The sequence below is a fragment of the Larimichthys crocea genome, chromosome XIX (genome assembly GCF_000972845.2).
Source record: "Larimichthys crocea isolate SSNF chromosome XIX, L_crocea_2.0, whole genome shotgun sequence".
Lineage (NCBI taxonomy): Eukaryota > Metazoa > Chordata > Actinopteri > Sciaenidae > Larimichthys > Larimichthys crocea.
The window spans coordinates 9,576,379-9,598,644 of NC_040029.1; the positions used below are offsets into that span (position 1 = coordinate 9,576,379).

The 22,266-nt window shown below is 46.6% G+C and overlaps 1 protein-coding gene across 5 annotated transcripts; it reads right to left on the reverse strand.

Annotated features, from left to right (window-relative positions):
• Window positions 1-1,327: 1,327 nt before the first annotated feature.
• Window positions 1,328-21,190, reverse strand: stk11ip (serine/threonine kinase 11 interacting protein). 5 transcript variants are annotated; one of them, XM_027291674.1, is made up of 28 exons: window positions 21,006-21,190; window positions 20,826-20,896; window positions 19,529-19,731; window positions 19,362-19,436; window positions 19,186-19,281; window positions 18,983-19,090; window positions 18,835-18,906; window positions 18,607-18,736; window positions 18,372-18,475; window positions 18,199-18,288; window positions 17,841-17,882; window positions 17,527-17,604; window positions 17,173-17,340; window positions 16,987-17,068; window positions 16,447-16,914; window positions 16,155-16,372; window positions 15,957-16,067; window positions 15,010-15,262; window positions 14,051-14,053; window positions 12,998-13,155; window positions 12,660-12,912; window positions 10,905-11,014; window positions 9,611-9,708; window positions 8,188-8,363; window positions 3,912-3,996; window positions 3,331-3,413; window positions 2,321-2,547; window positions 1,328-1,967 (listed from the first exon to the last, which is right to left on the reverse strand). In XM_027291674.1, the coding sequence occupies exons 2-28, from the start codon at window positions 20,893-20,895 to the stop codon at window positions 1,827-1,829; spliced, it is 3,702 nt and encodes a 1,233-aa protein (XP_027147475.1). In that variant the 5' UTR covers window position 20,896; window positions 21,006-21,190; the 3' UTR covers window positions 1,328-1,826. The 5 variants fall into 5 exon arrangements, with proteins under 5 accessions (XP_027147475.1, XP_027147473.1, XP_027147477.1 ...); XM_027291672.1 differs by having other exon boundaries at window positions 8,188-8,366; XM_027291676.1 differs by lacking the exon at window positions 17,527-17,604.
• Between the last annotated feature and the right edge of the window lie 1,076 nt (window positions 21,191-22,266).

The following is a 22,266-nucleotide window of genomic DNA, read 5'->3' on the forward strand; positions in this document are numbered from 1 at the left end:
CAGCGTGTGTGGTGTTTTCTGACTTCATTTCAAGCCTTTAATATATTTATCGCTGACTTACGTGCTCAAAAAAATCCCTAAAACCCCCTGAACGAAAGAGCCGCAGCTGCTGTGCGTGACTTCTTAATATGAAAGCCTTGTCATACAGAAACTCTGAGTTTGTTGCAGCTTTTAGAGGCTCCGAAGGTGAAAGACGTTTCCTGCACCTGCACCTGATCTTTAAGGAAGCGGCTCGAGCTCCGAGGTCTTTTGTCGATTGGAGGTGATCTCTCCAACCGAGCATGTGCACAGCACATGTACAGCACCGGTGGCTAAAGAAATATTTGCACTGTGAAATTGGTTAACATACCTTTGCACAGCTTCGCTTTATAGAGGCGGGGGTGGCAGTTTGGCGCCAAGCTGCCAAAAAGAAAGAATGGAAAGGCCACACTGCTCGATCCAATAATCAAACAGCCATGACTGCTTCTTGTTCTTCTGCAGATTTTTAGCATTCCTGCACTGCTGCTGCTTTTAACCGGAGCCAGAAACTATGTAGTGATTAATCAGAAGGCGAGCTAATAATTCTCGAGTCACCATGATCAGTTTTTAGAACCGCGGGCATCGCTTGGCGCCATCAGCTTCGCACGTGGCTGCCAGAGCGACTGCGACTCATCTGTGGCATGTCTCTTCAGGTGGAATATTTCAGGTAACCCCAAACTGTAATTACAACATTATCGGGCAGACGCACATCAATCAGAAGACAAAGACCGAGGAGAATCGTCACGTCGTCGCCGAGAAACTTTAACCACATTTTTCGTCATTTCAGGTGAAGCCGGAGCTTTCTGTGGTTTGGATTCGACTCAGACATGTTTTATGTGACAGACCGTGGCGTCAATTTGTTATTTAAGCTTTTTTTTTTGGAGGGTTTTGTAGAAAGCAGGTGCTCATTTTAGGATTTTCTGATATTTGACACTGACACTGACACTTTGCAACAGGAACAAATGAAATCTTTCCTCGTATCAAGAATTTCAGACAGATTTTTGCTCATTTCGGAGACTTTAATGCGTAATAATTCAGTTTCTGAGGAAGAAACCACCAAAAGAACATGTGAACATTTTACATTTAATTCCACACATCATACATCAGATGTTTTATCCTCGTATTTATATAAAAATAAAAGACTTTTTTTTGCACTAACTCATAACAAACAATAAATTAAGTTAGAATTGTTAATCTAAATTAACAGTGCAGCGTTTACATTACATCTCAAACACGACGAACAAACATAAAGATTTAGATCAGAGCGTAAACACGAGGCTACGAATAAACAAAATCAAACATCTGTTCCCGAGTTTTTTCGCGGGATGTCTGCTCTCCTTTCACGACCACATGACACAGAGACAGAGCGTCATGTGACACTAATTGGAGGAGGGGGGCGAAAAGAGGTACGAGGTGACCTCCGACCTCGTGTTGAGCGCGTGATGGCACAACTCAGTGCACCCTAGGACGAGGAGCGAGGCGGGTGGTGGTGGTGGTGGTGGTGGTCGTCGTCGTCTCCTCGACTTCACGCTCCACAGATCATCGTGCATTAAGGTGCTGCAGAAAAGAAACAAGGCACGCTCCGTCCCGGCTGTAGAAGAGTTTGGTATCCGGAGGGGAAACTAACTTTTCACAGGCGTGTATGCCACATGAATGAGTGCAATCGTCTCAGAGTTCTTGGCTTCACAGCGATGAAAGCAGCGAGCGTAATGGGACCAGACTGTGTGCGGAGAAAATAAAGACAAACTCGCTCGATAAACATTTCCCAGTCCCAACACACACACACACACAGTCTGTAACTCTTTTCATTACGCCGCTTTGTCTTGCAGGCTTGTGTGCAGCTTCACTCCGAACATGGCCTCCCACTGTGCTCTGACCCAGGCCAGCAGACCCTGGAGGAGCTCGGCGCTCTCCGAGCGCACACACCACGTCTTCTCCTGTTTCACAGTCTGCGGGGGGAAAAACACAACGTGACGAAAAGCACGGGGATTAAAGCGAGTTAATCAGGAGGAAAATTCGACCTGACGTCCACATGCTACGCGCCGCAAACAGGCTGCTGCTGCTGAGTGTTTGCATGTATCAGAACTGATACGGCATCATTAGAAACATGTTGAGGATTTTTACAATAAACCGACCTCGCTCTGGATTAAAACAAACTGTGCGGTCGTGTGAGGCATCGGTCAGCTTTGAGAAGTGCAACATGTGGCAGGAATCAACACCAAACTCTGTAAATACCTGATTTTATTGGTTTGATTCAGGAGCTCACAGCTGAGAGAGACGATGGACATGAGGACGTACTCACCTCATCGTACAGCTTGATGTCCACCCTGCACTGATCGGGAGGCCACAGGTGGACCGAGCTGACGCAGCTGATGGGCAGAGTCTCTAACACGACGACGCCGCCGCTGCTCGGTTCTTCGTTGTCGTTCACCGTCAGGCTGTCGGAGCTTTTCCTCCACTGGTGATCCTCTCTGAGCAGGTACAGGGTTTCCCGGGTCGCCAGGACTGTCAGGGGCGTCCAGATGTCCCCTGAAAGAAAGACACAAGTCAAAGATGAACTCAGTGTGTGTCACTGAACCCAGTTTTATCTCTTCATACGTGTCTGAGTGTCGATTTCAGCCTCTGTTTTTGTACTTAGGTAACAGTCAGAGGTCACGGGCTTTACAAAGCGCCTCAACAACAAGTCCTGGCGTTGCACTTCATGTCAGAGAGCTCCGTCTTCAGAGGAGCGAGCGGAGAGCAAAGGCAGATCTAGACACGCTCGAATCGCAGCACTTGACATTCCACAGATGATGTGCACAGCTGTGCGTAGCCTGCAGCTACGTTGGCTGTAAACGCCGACACATCCTGCAGCACACGCACGGACCGCATGCATACCGACCCCGCCGCCCGCCCGCCCGTCAGTCAGCATGCCTTCGCTTTCAGGGGAAGGGTTGTTAGCGTGGATGTTTGACAGACTGCTGCCCACAAACGTCGTCCTCCGGTCCAAATATTCCTCTTCCTGCCATTATCTGGTTTTATCTTGAAGGAAATATCAAATTTTCTTTTTTTTTTTTCACCATTTAGCATTTTTTCCTGGCACTTCTTTTTCTTTTTAGGGTTGAAGGAATATTATGAGGGCTTTTATTGTGGCGTTAGCTCTTGGCTTTCTTCCTGCTGAATGTTTATGATCCAACTTTTTTTCTCCAGACTTGAAGGAGCTGAGCACAGATTTATACCCAGAGGATGAAGACATATGATTCATTATATCTACACAGGTCATGACACATAACCTCGATATATGCATAACTGAGCTGTGATTGGATGCGTCACCTTGCAGCACAAAAGCCAGGATGTAGAAGAACTGCAGCTGACCGTCCTCCATGTCCGCCTGGATGTCTTCACACACCAGAGGCCTGACAGAACAAGAGGAGAAGAGTGTTACCACACACGGAAAACCCTCCTATCACACACGAACCGGCTGCTGCAGTGCGGGCGCCGTGTTGCGGGGATGCAGGTCGGGCGTCACGGGTCTTGGACGCTGCCTCAGGACAAATTTGACTTATGAGCGAGGGTCTGGACCTCGACATGCTTTCTCCTCATATGTATTTTTACTTTTACAGTGTCAGTCTGAGCTACTATGTCGTGTTTCGTGGAGAAAAACATACAGAAAGCGAGCGCAGGAACTACCGGAGGTGACGCGACGCGACATGCATGCTTGAGGATTTGCAGCAGAACACATGTTACAAATTAGGATGCGGTTTAGCAGCTAATTTAGCGGTGCAGCGTTACAAAAAAAAAAGGGAGTCTAAAAAAGCTGATTGTAATCAACAAAAGATGTGTCAGAAATGTGCAGCGCACACACACACACACACACACACACACACACACACACACACTGTGTGGAGCCGTACCAGAGGTGGTGCTGAGGGCCGAGTCTCGTGGTGGAGATGGACTTCAGCTTGCTGTCGGACTTGTGCGCCATCTCACGAACGATTCCTGGAGAAACGACAAAGAGCTGTGAGGTCGACCAGGACCGGACTTCTTCAGGAGGCTCCTCCAGCGAACACAAGACAAAATCTGGATAATTATCACATTTTTCAATAAACATTTGACGTCTGCAGCTCCTCAAATCAAAGAACTGCTCGGTTTTCTCAGCTTTACGTCACACGTATTTGAGTTTTTGGACAAAATGAGAAATTTGACGAATTTGTGATGGTTATTTTTAATAATAAAAACTGAAATATCTTCAGATTCATTCAGAAAATGATGCTAAAAACACTTCCTCTAACTAAAAATATCACAGAAGACATAATTAATAGATCGTCCAGTCGCTTTAGTCTTTCAGAAGACATAATTAATAGATCGTCCAGTCGCTTTAGTCTTTGCACTTTCCCAACAATCTTGATAATAATTAATAATCTGACGTTTGCAGCTTCTTAAATGAGAGTACCGGTTGGTTTTATATCAATGTGAATCACATATTTGAGTTTTTGGACTTTTGGTTGAACAAAATGAAGATGTAAATTTGTTTTTTTGGAGAAGTTGTGATGGTTATTTTATTATTTTAATAATAAAAATACACTTTAACTGCAAAATCCAACTACCAAAGATAAAAAGGAAGGTGGATTAAGATGATGTGAATGTACCTGATGATTTCACCTCCGAGTTTCATTTGGAAAATGATGCTTATGAACAACAACACACACAAAGGACACAGCCTGGAAGTGTCACGCTCGTATAATAACACAAGGCAGCTCCACACACAAAAGCCAAACTCAATCTGAGGCTTCTTGTTTTGCCATTGTGACTCCGATAAGAAAGCCAAAAGGTCTGCTCTGGTTGCAGGGGTACGGTTTCAGCTCCATAGTGTCGCTGGGTGAGAAAGCGCCGGGAACACAATGCGCTGGGTCACGCTCACATCCACGAGTTGTAGGCGCGTCATTGAGTGTGACAACAAAGCCGGGCAGAGAATGTATCCGCGGTGTGGCTTCACGGCCGAGGCTGAATGGACGAACTTCAAAAGGGATTTAAAGAGATCAGCGAGGAAGGGTGGAGCGCAGGAAGGTGAGACGACAGAACACACCGGACATTAGAGATACGAGACATGAAAACAGCGTCCACGCTCTTAGTCCTGCATAACTTTAAGCCTTAATATAATGTGAACAGGTGAGTTGTATATAAATTCACCCTCAGTACAGTTGTCATGAACGGGGAAATTAGCTACAGAGACCAAAACTGTTTTTTGTACCAGGCTGTAAACATGTTTATTTCTGCTGTGAAACATGGGGACTTATGGAGATTGACTCACTTCTGGAGCCAGCCTCAAGTGGACGTTAGAGGAACCTGTTCAGATTTTATTAAAGTTATGCAGGATTAAGAGCGTGGACGCTTTCATTGACAGGTGGGCGGCTTGTTTGAGGCCATTTTTGGCTCGATGCCACTAAAACTCTCCGACTCCAGAACATTTTTCTTGTTTGATAAAATAAAAACGACGAGCGCGTCAGTTTTTCTTCGTCTTAACAAAACACTGGAAACGTCTGATCAAAGAGTAAGTCAACAAGACTGGAAACTTTCTCTCAGCGCAGACAGTTTGGTCCGAGCTCAGAGGTTTAATGTGGGCTGAGAACATGAGTGAACATGCAGCCTGTGACAGGGGTCACTTGTTCTTATTAAGAGTTCATCGCTGGATTATTTAGTATAGACACACACTGTTTGGACAAACGCCACCTTTGCACCCTTCCTCGGCTGCTGAATCTTTAACTGCCCTGATGTTCTGTCATCTGCGTTGGACTCGAGTCAAAGCCTCGCACGTTGTTTGCCGGGAACATTTCCACGCGTTGAGGAGAAACAGCGAGTGTCAGACGACGCAAAACATCCAAATAACTCGTCAGCGCGGACAGCTTCAGCGAGGTGCCATCCAAGAACGCGATCGAGGAGTAAGCAAAGGCGACGGGCCGAGCGTGTGAAGAACCAAAGCTGGAGCTGCTTCGGCCCGTGCTCTGCTCTGCGTCAACATCCCTGCTTCCTCTTGTTGCGCTGCCAGACTCTTCTGGCACCGATGCCCCCCCTGATGATTTTCACATGAACTGTTTGATATGTAGCTAAATCTAAAAAGGTGTGTGCGACCACTCAAACCGAGTCCTCCGAGGCATCCGTCACTTCCAACAAGTCTGCTCTAACACACTTTGAGTTCGACAATGTAAACTGACAAATTCTTCCATGTGAGAGAAAAACAACCAGCCAACCAAAATCAGGAGATCAGAACCAGACTTTCTCTCTGTCTCCTTTGGCTTCCAGAGCTCTCGTGTTATCTCTCATGTTTCAATAAAGTTGTATCAGACTCGGTTTGTTTCCTCCAGAAAACGGTCCCAGTTAAAACCACATCCTCTCTCTCTCTCTTTCTCTCTTTCTCTTCCAGCCAGCGAGCCCTTCGTCATTCCAGTTGTGGTTTTTCGACTTTGTCCACATGATGGGAGCCAGCTTGGACGACAGAGGTTTGTTAGGGTTAAGCTTTTTCCGTGCTTCTTCTGACAGAACATTACAACAGCTGTCTTTCTGGGCGGTGGGGGGGATTAATCTGGCATCAGGAAAACAGCCATGACAGCAACTTTTGTTATCTCCACAGGAAGGGAACATAAACATGAACGTGTAGGTAACAGAAACATCCGATTTCATGCGACGCACCTGGAAGGTTACAACAAACCATTATTCACTCGTCTGTCTGCTCCAACTTGGACGATGTCCGCCGTCTTCCTGAAAGCAATCTGGAATCATTTTCAGCCACGAAGACAACAACGCACTAAATGAACTGTTTATGAAATTAGACAGAGAGAGAGAGAGAGAAACTCTCAGGGGACAGAGGAGGAAAAAAGACAAAGTATGAGCTGGAAAATGCATCTGAGATGTCATTTGATGTCGGTAAGTCGGTGTGTGACTTCACGTGGTTCCAACATTCCTCTGGGTTAAAGGAGGCAGACGCTGATTTGAAATGGACTGCTGCTTCCTGTTGGAACAATATCACAAATAAATATTGGGACTATGATATATGTAGCTCCAGAAACGTAACTGGAGGTCGTTTAAGCTTTTCTCTGAAGCGTGCCGATGTTTCTTATCCCCAACTTCCACCGGACAAGTGCGGCTGTTCTGGTCGACGTTTCAAACCTCACCGGCTCCACGGCGGTTTCGGTTCAGAAGAGTCCCAGAAGCCTCCGTCAATTCACACAGGAAGCCAGACGCAGGAACAGCAGAGAGAATCCGGTGGATTTTCAAAATAAAATACCCCGTGCAAACAGAGAAAAGCGAAAGAAATGAAGTACGTAGCATATTACGCATGTAGAAGCTTATTTAGAAGAACATAAACCAGGAAACTGACCAAATCTGAGCAAGTAAACAAAGTCTGACGGGTTAAACTCCCTGTGGGTTTGAAGTCAATGCAGGATGGCGCCACGTGCCCCAAAAAAGCCTTTCAGGTGATCAAACTATTTAAAAATAGATCAAACTTGAATAATAGAATACCGTGTACCTGCATGTGCTTCCAAAAACAGCAACTACGTGAAAAGACCTCCATATATCACATTTCTTTATTACAAACGTGTCCTGAAACCGAGCAGGAATACTTCATATGTGCTGACGTCTTCCTGTTTTCTCCAGGCTGGCTATTGTCAAGATTAATTTTCCATATTTTTCCAGACATTCCAGGCTCAGAGCGGGAGCCCCTCGTCTAATAAAAGGTTTTTTCTCTCAGCCCGCTTGCAGACAAAGTCGGTCTGGGCAGGATGTGCTCAATGCTGGAGGTGGAGGTGGAAGGTGGAGGTGGAGGGGGATGTTTGCGTCACATAGCGCACATATGGTATAGTATTAGTGTGTGAGGGGAGTGTGTGGCACGATGCTTGTGTGGGGAACATGTTGTTCTAATGCCTGCCTCGGGGATTCAACGGCATATTTTGTTTTTTTTTAAATATAAATGAGTTTGTTTTGAGGCTTCTTCCATCAGAGCGCCCCGAGGAGAGAAACCAGTGGAACCGGTAAAGCTCAGAGAGAGAGAGAGAGAGCGGGGTCACTGAGTTCCTCTCCCACTGTATTCAGAAAATAAAGCCTTTATGTGTTTTTCCATACGTTAAATCACAAACCACTTTTCCACTTTGCTTCTATTTGGCAGCGTTCCCTTTTCTTTTGTTTTTTTTTTACCTGTCAAGAGGCCAAAGAAGCGTTTGCAGCGTAAACTATCCCTCACGAGGAGGGTGTAGGCCACGCCTCCGTCAAACTCCATGTGGATGGTCTGCGAGCCTAGCCCCACCTCCAGGTAGCTGAGCTCCATGATTGGGTGGCTGTCCCGCTTCTGGAGCCAATCGGAGAGCTGGCCTCTGCTGGGAGGAAACAACGTTTTGAAGGCATCAGAAAATGTCACAGAGACGGATCAGACGGTTTACTTGATCTCTGACACTCTGAGGGTTTCGGTGCCAGAAGTACACTTTAAAAACGTGTTTGTTAAACCCAGAGTTTACCCAGATACTCGTGCTAAAGTCACTTTTAAAGGTTGCAGATGAGAGGTCAGAATAACAGTTTATGCACAGAGCAGGAGGAGTCGCATCGTCCCATCGGAGCTTCATCTTCCTGACGGAGGAGAGGAGGAGAAACAACAGCTGAGGGAGAAAAGACACGGCAGACACGGCGAGGTCAATGTGTTCTCAAGATGTGACCCAGAAACCTGGGCAGGTTATGCAATATAATAATACACATCCTGAAAGACGGAGGGTGTGGAGGCGCACACACCAGCGTCAGAAGTCCTAATTGTTAACTGCAGTGTGGCGCCCTCTTTTGAATCGCCGTCCACGGCATCAGGATTCGATTACTCTTGATAAACTGGAATGCGTCTCTCCGACTTTGTACTCTCTCACTCAGGAAACTGTTTGTTTCTTTCCAGATCCACCTGCTCTTCGTCACACACAGAGAGAAGTCACGTTTCTAAAACACAGACAGGAGGAATCTGTGTCCTGAATCTTGCTTTAACTGTCCCAGACTTCAAAACCAAAAGTTTTCATTGTCCGCAGTGACATCTCTTTCTTTTTTTAAAAGGCCTCCGTCTCTGGATTTTAGTTCAAAACTGCTGGGATGTCACTTAATTACTGGTCTTATTTGTTAACTCTCTGGGAGGAGACGTCCACCAATTCTTCAGAGATCACACAGCGGTTTGTAAATACTTCAAGGCAACGCCTAACGAGGTGACTCAATGTAGCAACCATGCTTCACCCACAGAGTTTTGGTGAATATTAGCTCTGTAATCGGGCTGTACACTGTCTGGTCTTGGACTTAGTCTTGCCTCAGTCTCACAATACCTTGGTACGGGTCTAGTCTTAACCCCTCAAAGTCTCGGTCATTCACCTTTTCCCTGCTGGTCTGAGTAAGTTTGTTGCTTTTTTAGGAGTAAAGTGAAGCCAAGAGGATCTGAAAAGTGTCTGAGATGTCTTTAGTTTCGAGTGCTGGATAGAAGACGTAATGTAGGGACTGTAAAGCCAATTTACTGCGATAAATTTTAGCACATTTGATCGTTTTTGTTTTGTTTTTTACTGCATATTACACAGTGTCCTCAGAGGGAAGTTCTTGTACTCACTGGCTTTCTGATGTAATTTCCAAGAAGTAGATTCGCTGCTTCGACACCACCAGCAGAGAGGGAACCTCCTCAGGCTGCCCGGATTTGACAGCCGACATCTGAAAGCAGAAAAACAAAAAGAAACACACACATGACAAAAAGCCTGCAGAATAATAACAAGTGTCAAAGGGCTGTAAATTAAATACTGGGAGATTAACACCAGCACATTCTCAGCCGGCACCGGCTCAAACTTCCAGGCCGAGCTCTTGCTTAATTTCACCAGAGGTAAAAGCGAAGCCGGCGTCACTGTGCAAATAAACAGAACGAAGATGAATGGAGCGGGACCTCCTGTCTCCAGCTGTCTTTGCTCCTCGTCCAGGTGTCTGACAGAGAGAAGTCGGACAGCCCCCGCTGACTTGAAGAGCTCCCTGGGTGCACTGCATATTAAAAAGGTCTCTGGGAACGCTGAGTGACAGCAGGGGAGGTGGGCGGGTCAAAGAACCTCCGGCAGATGAAGAAGATGAAGAAGATCGGGGGGTTCGAACGCGCTCCTGGGAGATTTATTGACTGTGTTCATCTTGGCTGACGGAGATGAAACCGCAGCTGAAGTGTTGTCAGTCTTAAAGTTGTCATCACCCATTAAGCTGGAATCTTTTTGGCCATCAGGGAGAAATATGACAGAACATTTTAAAAACCGCAAACACAAAAGAAACAATAACAAAAGCAAAAAAAAAAAAAAAAAAACAGCCCCATGTCAATCTGGCAACAATAAAGTTTCCTGCCTCGATATTAAAGCTGCAGTAAATTTTTAAAGAGCCTCAAAACTTATTTTAACAATCGAGTCCTACATGAACACACGACTTTCTGCCAAAGTTTCAAAACTTTTTGGTTATTCCACATTCCTGATTTTGTGTTTTTGTGCTCGCCGGTTCAAAAAAGGCGGGGGCGGAGTCGGACAGCATGATGTCACAACAACCGTTTATCACGCGAGGATTTGGTGGCTGTGGATTAACGGGGCTCATTCTTCAGGTGATTGAACACCAATAAGAACATATTTCTGAATATTTCTGACGTTCAGCCTCCTAAATCTGACACACTGGACCCTTAAAACAAAATGTGATGACAGTTATGGACTTGTTTGCTTGTGTTGCCAGCGCTGTCGGCCAAAGCAAATCCAGCTACACCCACACAGCCAGAGTTTGGGTGACAAGTTGTATCTCGTTTAATCCGTGGTTTTATTGGGGGTTAATGCGCCAGGCTGTCTCTTGTGGTTCCTCGTGAATGTGTTGCGGCGTGCAGAGACACTCTTTCATACCTTGAGGAAAGAGTGAAGCTCCTCTTCCTCCTCGAAGACCTCCACATCCAGGAAGAGCTGCAGCCGATGGTCCACCGCCTCGTAATCCTCTGACAGCAAGTCCAAATCATCTGCAGACACAAAAGAGAACAAACGTTTGATTTAATCCCTCGAATGATATCGTGCATTAAGGAGTTTCCTGGCAGCAACGTGACGTCTTAGGTTACGCATTTCTTGCTTTTCATGAAACCCGAGCCAGATTTTACTGCAGCATATCGAAGCATTAGCCAGCAGCCCTCATGCAGAAAGACGTTTAAGAGCAATAAATCCAGCGAAGAGCAGGAACTGGGGTTATTTGCACGTTGATGAATAGTTACAGCTCCTCAGAAATGACAGGCCTCAGACCTGCGGAGGCCAAAACAAACCTGTCTGTCATCTGAAGAGAGCGCAAACAGAGATCAGATTAAAAAGACGCCTTTGAACCTTCAGGCAATACTCTTTGGCGAGGTGAAAGGTACACACACACACACACACACAGGTTGATTTGTCTTTACAGACAAAGCACGTCTTCAGAAAGTGGAAAAAATAAGGCCTGCTCTCCACAACAATGGGCGCACTGTGTCACCAGAAAAAGAGACACTATATTCAGTGTCTGTTTTAGGACGAGTGTGAGCCGTGTCCGCTGTGAGGCTGCGGTTTCAGAAGGACAGATTACATGGTATTGGCGCTGCAGCTCCAGTATTACAAGAAAAAAAAAAAGAAGAAAGATACAGAGAGCTGTTATTACGACTCAGCCCTCCCTCCCTCTCTCTCAGGCTTTCATTCCTCTCCCATCACTTTCAGTAATGATTCCAATCTGTCTCGTCGCACATGTGGTTCGTCTAAAAACAGCAGACGTATGTGGGAGAGAGAGAGAAATAATAATAAAATCGGATGCTGTCACAGAGATACAGGGCGAAGGGTTTTCTGCGCCACACAGTATCCAAACGCTTCCCATCTCCGCTCGCTTTCAATTAAGACTCCCATATATCTCCAGGAGCGGCAACGAAACCGACGTAAACAGTTTACACCGCACGCCGCAGTCCATGTGTTTTACAGTGATCGGATGAACTCTTGAATTCGAATCAAGTAATAAGATATTTATATTTTTTTACTGCCGTTCGGGCCGTCCTCCAATACGCAGTCTTTATTTTTGGATGTAAAAAGTGCACGGCTGACAGGATTCGTCTGCGTTATCGAGGCCGTTAACCGTTTCATCTCTGTTTTATGTCGCTGTGTGTGAAATGTCTTCGGCTTCGGGACAATCCAGAAGAATCATTTCAGTCTCTGAGGAACTGTTTTTCACTATTTATACATCAAACCAGCGCTTCCTGGTTGCTAAGGTCATGATGTTAGTGAGTAGTGCTTTTATTTTGAAGTTATTCCCCACTTTTCAGCTTCTCTGCAGCTGTAAAATCACCTACTCAGACATCATGCTGTAAAAATAGCTGAAATAGCACAAATGAGTCTGAACTTCTACTCCTATCTTTTTATATTTATTTGAAAATGTTGCTTTTAAGCCTTAATTGCATCTCTCTCTCTCAGATTTCTGTCCTGATTTGAAACTGAGTGATTGGGGTGAAGCTGCTCTGACCAGATGTCTGAAGGACCCTGAGGCTGGACCAGTTTGGAGCCACTGCACTAAACGTATAAACGCATCAATCACTGGCCGAGTTTCTACCTGATTTATGATCTTACCAGCCCAAAGTATCACAGAGTGATGGATGTACGTCTCACCGTTGGAGCTGGATCTTCCTGCAGGTCTGGCTTGGACCTCCGGTGGCGTAGCACCTATCGCGGTGTAGTGGTAGCTCCCGGCCAGCTCCTCTTTACTCTGGCACTCCGTCTTGTAGGAGAAGCTGGTCGTGTCGCCCGGACCATCCCCGATGAAGAAGGAGCTTCCCCGGGCGGTGATGAAGGAGGGATCTTCTGTGGTGGTGGCAGCATCAAGGATTGGACTGCTGCTGATGCTGGCGTCCGTGTAATCATCCTGTTGGGATGAAACATGGAGGAGTAAAGGACAGAAACAAAGAAAGCAGACAGACACAGAGAGTCTTTCACTGTCCAGAAAGAACCTTGCTGATGCTCCGGGCGCTCTGAGTCCGGTTGAGACGATCGTCCTCGCTGTCCGGCCGCGATGACTGACGGATGGGCGTGCTGCAGTAGGGGGTCGATTGGCCGGCGAGCTGGACCACATGATCACTCCCACACTCTGGACAGATATTACTCCTTCCTGAAATCAAAACATGAAACATACAGGAGTTTATATCTACACGGTGGTGATGGTGAGAACATCTACAGGAGCTGCTCCCCCTCATGGCCTGAACCAGCTGCTGCAATGAGTCTTTAATCATGATGTATAGGAACTATGTAACTCTGGGTTTTGTCGTTCAGAGAGTAGAGTGTGGTACAAGTGTAGCTAGTTTATCTTTTCCCTCTGTGTGTGTGTGTGTGTGTGCGACTAAAACAAAACAAACTACATCATCTGTATCTACTCAAGCTCCTGACAGGACAATTAAATAATCCTGACGTCCAAATAACCGAAAATGTAAGAAAGTGTCCAGAGAACATGCACGCCTTCATTCCTAACAAGTTTCATATGAGGAAGAGACTTTGTGTGTCTGCGGGGCATGTATTTCGCAGGCAAACAAGCGTCTAAGTCCAGACACGTGCGAATCAAAAAAAGGTATCTATTGTCTGAAGTTTCGACAGAGCAGGAAGACTAAGCACACTAACAACGGAGCACGCTTCCAAGAAATCCCCAAAACATCTGTTGAACAAAAGGCGGCGCGCGGCCTGTGCGTGCTGGAGCAGGTCTTAATGTCAGGTTTGGACAAAAGAACGCTGCGAGGTGGCGGCTGCTGGAGCGCAAAGGGTACTATCTGTCTGCAGCTGATTATAGAGGTGGGAACTCGGCGGAGCGGGGCCGCTTGGCAGTAAAGAAGTGGAGATAACCCTCTGGGACGCTTCGCTCGAGCCCGTCTGAAACAGAAATTTTGTTTTGGGAAAATAAGCAGACTGCTAATGGGAGCCTGGGAGCCGAGGAGGAGTCACGCGGACTGCCCTGACGTCAAAGCGTAAACATTTCGCTGCACGAACGTGACGACGTGGCAGGTGAAGCGCCTGACCTTCTGTAGTCTTATCTTTTCTGTTCCAACAACAAAGTGAAGAAATATTAAAAAGCATGTAGTGCTTCATTTTTTTTTTTTTTAGGGTGGTCTAAGTGTGTGTCAGGCCGAGCATGACTCATCTGAGACTGTGCGTGACTCAGTTTGAGGGATGAATCAGTCAAGGCTGTGGTGTGTGTGTGTGTGTGGGATTCTTTGACATCTTTAAGGATGATCGATTCAAATATAAACCAAAGCCAAACATCACGTTGCTTAGGCAACTGTTCACCTATGAGCTGGCATTTTTCTGTTTGCCTTCAAACATCTGGCCAGTTGTTTTAACCCTTATTTGTGTATCGTGTTTGTTGCTTAGTTCCTCTTGTTCCTTTCAACTTTTAGGGTGTTCTTAGCATCCTGCCAGCGTCTGCAGATGTAAATTAGTTGAGAAATTACAGTTTAAATGTTGATTAACAGGCGCTGACCCCACCCGATAAACATACAAGATGAAAACAAAGAAAGGAACTTGAAGAACTGCAGGCGGCTTTCAAGAATTTGAAACAAACTGAAACAAACACAAAAAGTGTTTAAAAAGAGAAAAGGATTGGCAAGTGCATCCCTGCTTTTCTGCAGATGATGTGGTTCTGTTGGCTTCTTCAGACCGTGACCTTGCAGCTGAGTGTGAGAGTCAACACCTCCGATTCTGAGGCCTTGTCTCTCGGGCTAGATGCCGCCCAGAGCGAAGGAGTTCAAGAAAATGAAGCGTGAGATGGACCGGCCGCTGTACGGCTCTCGACTTTCCAGTCTGTGGTCATGAGCTTTTGGGTAGTGACCCTTGTCCCTAAGCTGCCTTCTTTTGAAGTCCACCTGGGAGGAGACCCAGAACCTGCTGCAGGGACTACACACCCCATCTAACCTGGGAACGCCTCGGGATCCTCCAGGAGGAGCTGGAATGTGTTAAACTCATCTTTCATCCCTCTCACCTTCATCATCATCACCCTCCATCAGCTCCTCTTCGTCCCGCCCGTCCACACCTTCTGGCAGCATCGCAGCCCCTCTCCTCCTCCTCCTCCTCCTCCTCCTCGATCTCCCCCCGGGCTGCTCCTCCTCCTCCTCCTCGCTCTGCGTGAACTCTGACCTGCAGCGGAGGCACTGCAGGCGAACGCAGCCGTGGCGGAGCTCGGCGTCGCGGCGCTGGTTTTCCGCCGCCACGTTCGACAGCACGTCGGTCAGAGCCTGGAGAGCGGAAAAAGTCTGTGAGCGCCGATAAAAGTGAACAACACGGGGGCATTCGGGGGCATTTTGTCCACAAGAAAACAAGCTGATGAACTGAGAAAAGTCGGCCAAAGTCGACTTTCCAGCTGTCAACAGATCATCTGATACAAAGGCTTCATCTTCTCCCGACTGATTCCATGTTTTGATCAGGAGAAAATAGCTCCGTCTGGCAGAGGAAAGAGCTGGATGTGTCATTACAGCTGGCACTGACATAAAGTGTGAGCGGTTCTGTAAACACCAGGACAATCCGTCTTCGACGTGTTTGTTGGGGTTTTGTACTCGTTACTTCGGCTATGGGTCTGTTTATAAAATGTAATTCGTAAGTGTGCTCACCACAAATGTGAAAAAACAACAGTCACATACTGGAATCGGAGCTGGCTTTCTGTCCTAAAATGATATCTGGCACCGAGTCCATGTTGCACAACACGACCGAAGTCATTAGCTGGGTAGTAAACATGGTACAGAGTGTGCTGCTGGCTGCTGACGTAAACAGCAGAGGGCAGCCTGGGAGCATGACTCGACTTGTACGAAGAGGTCCAAGAAGTCAGTGAGTCGGTGTTGTTCTCATTCATTGAAAATCTGATTTCTAACGAGATACAACTGAAGGAGTCAGACGTGTGTGTGTGTGTGTGTGTGTGTGTGTGTGTGTGTTAACCTGCACAGCCTGCTGTGGCTCGTCGTCGAGCACGACGTAGCACCTCCTTCGTTTCTCCTGGCTGATGTAGTCGAACTGGAGCTCCACAGCTGGAAGCATCTCGTCTGTCTCCTGTGATAAAGAGAGAAAGCAAACTCAGATCAGGTGGAAACATCTCCACCCATGCCTCCACCTCTTTCTCCGTCTCCGCCCTCTCACCCCTCGACTCCACGCAGCCTCCGTGGTCTCCACCAGAGCGAGGCTGCTGAGCTCCAGGCGACACCTCTCCCGGCCTGTCTGCATGTCCAGCTCCAGCAGGAGGCTCTGTTTGACGCGCAGGAACACCTCCCTCCTGCTCGTCCTCTTCTCCCCGTGTCCCTCGTCGTCTTCCTCTTTGTCGGATAAGACGCCCACGATTAGAGGGAGGCACAGGTCCACTAACGAGAAGCAGAAAGAAGATTAGATGTTTGTCTGTTTGTTGTTTTGATGCTACACATTGAACGACTCTAACCTCCCAGATCCTCCTCCTCTTCTTCCTCCTCCTTGGTGTCCACGCTCCCTCCTCTAGGTGACCTCTTGGAGCTCACACTTCCTTGGCTCGCTGCCTGCCCGTCCACCACGTTGTCCTCCAAGGTGGACTCCGTCTGCTGAGAGCTGTGACCGGGCCACTGAAGCGTGGACTCCGTGTCCAGTTCTGCATCCACGTTGGATGCCTCCAACCTGAGCTCGGATGACAGCAGCGGTGGTGGGAGGATCTCCGTGGGAGACGGCTGATGATCGGGGCTGGTGGACGGACATGGGGCGTTCAGGCCGTTGAGGAGGGGTTGGCGGTGAGGAGCGGGCTGGTTGGCGACGACGGTGGCGATCGTTGAGGGGGAAGCTTCATCGAGGTGATGCTGGTACCTCAGCCAATCCTCGCCCAGCTGCTCTCTGAAGCTGGACATGCGCTCGATCTCCTGCTGGTGGGGAAGGACGATGGCTGGAAGAGAAGAAATGTTTTAGATTTTTATATCAAAGTTGATTAAAGTAGGAGATAAAACTACAAACTCACGCTGTGAGGAGGAAAGCAGCCTGGGCTCGTGATCTGTATCGCTCGGCTCGGATATGCTCGCCCGCCGCACTTTCACCTTACTCTGCAAAGATTTCAACAGATCAACAAACAGTAAAAGATTTGTGAGTTTAACGTGTTTTAAAAACTTAATGACGAAGAACGTAGAAGATTCAGCAGCGATCTTACTCTGGACTTCTTCTTCCGGAAGTGTGACACTCCAACTTCAGCAACCGACATGCTGTCACTGAGCTCCCCGACGCCGCTCGACACCTCCTGGTTACTGCGCTCTGATTGTGTGGCAACCGGAGGTAAAGTCTGGACCTGGATGTTGAGCTGGCCTGGCTTTGGCAGAACCTGCAGAGAATCAGATGAGTTAAACACTGCAATGACTGTTCTCTGCTGAGACTTCTGTCGGCCGACAAGGTTTTATTTTCTTTGCAAAGAAAAGGTCAGTTCAACCTTTGCAAAGAAAAGGTCAGTTCAACACGCGAGCGGTCAAAGATGAAGCCCCAGAGCATGGGAGCACCTAGATATTTATACCTGAGGGCCACTCCTCTCACACCTCTCTGTCTGCTGCAGGAGACGAACCCTCCGCGAAGTGTTTCCACACCCTTTCGTCTGTTGATTAAATTTACTATTACATCACAAAGACAAAAGGACCTGGTATCTTGTCTTAGGAAGGAGCGGGGTTGTACGTCTGTAGTGGCTGATTGAATTTACTTCTACAATTGCAAAGCTGAGTCTCGGCATCACAAAGACAAAAGGAGCTGGTGTTGTGTTAAGAAGGGGGGAGCTCGTGCGTCTCTAGCGGTTGATTGAATTTGCTGTTACATGACGATGATGGAGAAACTTACGGATAACTCAGACGAGGACAGCGGGGTGCCATCGAGTTTAAGCTGGAAAGAAACAAAAAAAAGGAAACAGTGGTTACACGGAGAGAAAACAAAACATGACACGGCACATTTTTCACATTGTAACTCGGGCCACAGGCTGACAGAAGACCACAGGCTAGTGGGAATCTGGGTTCACGCAGGAAGCTGTTTCTGAAGCGTGTACGTGCAGAGATGTGTTGCATACACAGCAGATGAGTCAACAGCTGCTGGAAGTCCAACAGGATATTTTAAGATCGCAGCCGACTTTGGAAAGTTTTTCTTCATTTCTGTGTTTTTCTTATGCTTGTAAAGAAGATGTCCGGCTATAACTTGCACTCACTCTAAGGTTTGCAGCTTTCGGGGAGAGGTGTCGGACGGTGCAGTTGCGGTGGCTCTTCTGGAAGAACAGCGGGTTTCCTTCCAGGTTCAGCTGAGAAAGACGAAGTTACATTTTACAGCACGCCGCTCTCACATTATGTGCTCGAGAATGTGTGTGTGCGTGTGTTTCCTTACTGTGCTCAGACAGTGCAGCAGGGACAGAGGAGCCAGCTGCGAGTGCTCCAGCAGGAGGTTGTAGGCCAGGTCTAAGTGCTGGAGCGACGACAACTGCTCGACACCTGGAGACGCGACGTCAAGAATGTACGCACACAAATGCAGCTTACTTGATCTGCACACAGGAAACTGCATAACATCCAGACAATGACAAAAACAGGATGTCAGGAGAGGTGACGATGTCGGTCTGTGTTACCGTTTATCGTCTCCAGTTCGTTGTTCCTGAGGTTGAGCGTGAGCAGCTTGGCCCTGGCGCTCAGACCCAGCGTTGGCGCCCTCTGCAGGCAGTTGTAGCCCAGATTCAAGTGCTCCAGCTCGCTCAAGGGCTGAGGAAGACGCAGACAAAACGCAGAACAAGGCGTCGTTACACGCAGAAAAACAGCAAATTATATATTTTTTGAAACTTTAACGACGATAAATAAACCTTTAGAAATTCAGCACACTCCTGGATCTTGTTATGGCTTAAGTCTAAAGACTTCAGGACGTTCAGTAAACTCTGAAAGAAACAGAAGGTTGAAGTGAGGCGAAGATTTAAGTCAGTAACGATGTGTGTGTGTGTGTGTGTGTCTCACTAGTGACTGGTCAAGGCAGACGATGGAGTTGTAGCTAAAGTTGAGGGTGTGCAGCTCCAGCCAAGGCAGTGCAGAGCTCAGGTCGCCTCCACACAGCGAAAGCAGCTCCTGAAACAGTTAAACACACACATATATCACTTCGACATACCGTACACGCACTCAGTGACGCTTCCTGACAAATACACGCTGCAGGCGGAGAGTACCTCCAGGGAGCTGACGCTCTTTGAACACGTGAAGACCTCCAGCTGAGAGTAAACGCCTCGAAGTCCCTCCAGACAATGTGGAGGGATTCGCTTGAGCTGGAGAGACGGAAACAGACGTTTTTTTTAAGATTCATGTTGGAGAATGAGGAAGAGGGATGTCAGAGATCATACGTTACCTCCAAACATTTCAGAGACTTGAAGGGGAAGATTTTCACCACAGACTGAAGCCTCGCTCCGGGCGGGTTGATGAGCTGAGTTGATAAAAACCAGACACGCAAACACGTCATAAAAGCCCAAACAGCTGACACGACTCTGAGGCGGAGAAGCAGTGGGTGGTGCTCACCTTGAGTGAGACCGTCTTCTGCAGGACGTCGAACAGGAACTGCAGCTGCAGCAGGGAGGACGTGTCGGCGGGGTGGGAGGGCAGCGCGAGGAAGCCGTGCTGCTGACTCCTGGACAGCAGGTACTGCTCGAACAGCCGCGTGAGCTGCTGCAAGCTGGCCGCCGGCAAGGTGAGCGTGCTGCTGCCGTCCAGCACCACGTCACCTGGAGGTCCATCGACACATGGAGAGAACTCTTAGAACAGTTCATTGTGAACATTCCAGATGTTCAAACAGACTAAACTTCTGGATTTCTGTCTGGAAAGATTTATTTACATCGCCGAGGACAAGCGGAAAGATTTCGTCCAGCTCTGTGAACCAAACATGAATATCATTAAAGGTGTGGCTGTGACATTCACATAAAAAACTAAATATCTAGATCAGAGTTTGGTTGGAAAACACAGTAATTCGAACTATATTTCCAATAAATACTCCTGCAGACTGCAGCGTGTCACCCGGTCTGCAGAGACGGCATCTGTCGTCGCTCCAGGACTCTTCGGCGTGCAGGAAAGATCGTGGCTGATCCCTCCCACCCCACAACACAAACTCTGCGGTCCATCAGAACCAAAACCTCTCGCCTCTCTTCCCATCTGCTGCCCCGGAGCCCCCCCTCTTACTTGCGCTCCTCGGGTCCCGAGGTCGAGATTTAAACAGCGGGGCGATCGTTGTTTTGCCGTCGCTGCTCCCTGACATCTGCACCACTGCTGATCTCAGCCTTTTCAAACCGAAGCTTTTAGATCGGCGTTTCGTTCTGACTCTGATTCATTTCTCAGGCGTACTCCTTCTGTCTGGAAGGCTTTTAATATCCTGCAGCACTTTGAATTGTATTTATGTTATGTATTATTTTATGGCTTTGTCGTAAAGCACTTTGGCCTTTTGTAAAGAGCAATACAAATAAACCTGACTTTATATTTATATTGTTTATGTTTATGCAGCTCCGGTCTGCAGCCGAAGTGTCATCAGGCAAGATACTGAAATTACTCCTGAAGGCTGCACGAATATTTTTTAATTAAACATTTTTGATTAAATGTTTATTCTACACCGAGAAAAACCTGGTTCTGGTTCTGAATCTGACAGACTGGACCTTTAAAGATGTAAAAATGTGACTTTACCTGAGAGAAAACTGTAAATAATGTTGGAAATATTTTATTTTTATTCATGTTCTGCTTCATGTCAGTGAATCTCAGTGTGTGTGTGTCTGTGTGTGTGTTTGTAACGTAACAGGTTGAAGTAACGAGTAACGAGTAACGAGTAACGTACCGTCATTCCGGAGCAGGGTGGCCAGGCTGTGCACAAGAGAGGACTGTCCGCAGTGAGACACGGCGGCCATCCTGAAACAACCGTTAAAGACCGTTAAAAACCGTTAAAGACCGTTTTAGCTTCGTGCTAATGTTAGCGGCTAACAGCTAAGCTGAATTAAATCAGTAAACAAACTCTGACCTGCGCTGACAGGCAGCTGACACACAGTCTGAGGAGCGGAGCGCCGAGCTACAGCATGTTCGAGACCCTCAAACCACGTGTCCGGGGTTTTTATTGTTGTTTACTTTGTTGTTTTCACGCCGCGAAGCTGCAGCGATGTTGACACTCCGTGGTCACATGACCAGCTGCTGCTGCTGCTACGGAGGCGCAGGCGGGCCAGAAAGGACGGCACGCAGAAATAAAAGAAAAAGCGCAATACTCTCCTCAAAAAAACAAAACAAAAAAAAAAACAATACTTTATTAGGTTTTTCACATATAGAAAGCATACAAATACCAATGACCATGGCCATAGCAAATAATGTATAAGTGCCAAAAAGGACAGCGCTCAAAAATATATATATTAAAAAAAAGCGCAATACTCTCCTAAAAAAAATTAAAAAAATTCATAAATAAACAAAACTTTATAAGGTTTTTCACATATAGAAAGCATACAAATACCAATGACCATGGCCATAGCAGATAATGTATAAGTGCCAGGAAGGACGGCACGCAAAAATAAAAGAAAAAGCGCAATACTCTCCTCAAAAAAAAATCAAAAAAATCAAAAATAAACAAAACTTTATTTGTTTTTTCACATATAGAAAGCATATAAATACCAATGACCATGGCCATAGCAGATAATGTATAAGTGCTGCCAGAAAGGACAGCACTCAAAAAATATATATATAAAAAAAGCGCAATACTCTCCTCAAAAAAATTCAAAAAATTCATAAAAAAGCGCAATACTCTCCTCAAAAAAATTCAAAAAATTCATAAATAAACAAAACTTTATGAGGTTTTTCACATATAGAAAGCATACAAATACCAATGACTACAGCCATAGCAGATAATGTATAAGTGCCAGAAAGGACGGCACGCAAAAATAAAAGAAAAAGCGCAATACTCTCCTCAAAAAAAATAAATAAAAAAAATAAACAATACTTTATGAGGTTTTTCACATATAGAAAGCATATAAATACCAATGACTACAGCAATAGCAGATAATATATGAGTGTACTATACAACAAAACAATCAAAAGATGAAAAAACTGTTTAATAAAAATAATAATAATAATACATTTTATTTCATAGGCACTTTCTGTCACCCAAGGACACCTTACAATAAAAAACGTAGACAGCAAATAACAGAAACAATAAGAACCATAAAAGTATCTAATTACAAGAATACAACATTAAAAACAGGTTTAAATAGGACAATGCAACTGAATCAGATGGAAAAGGC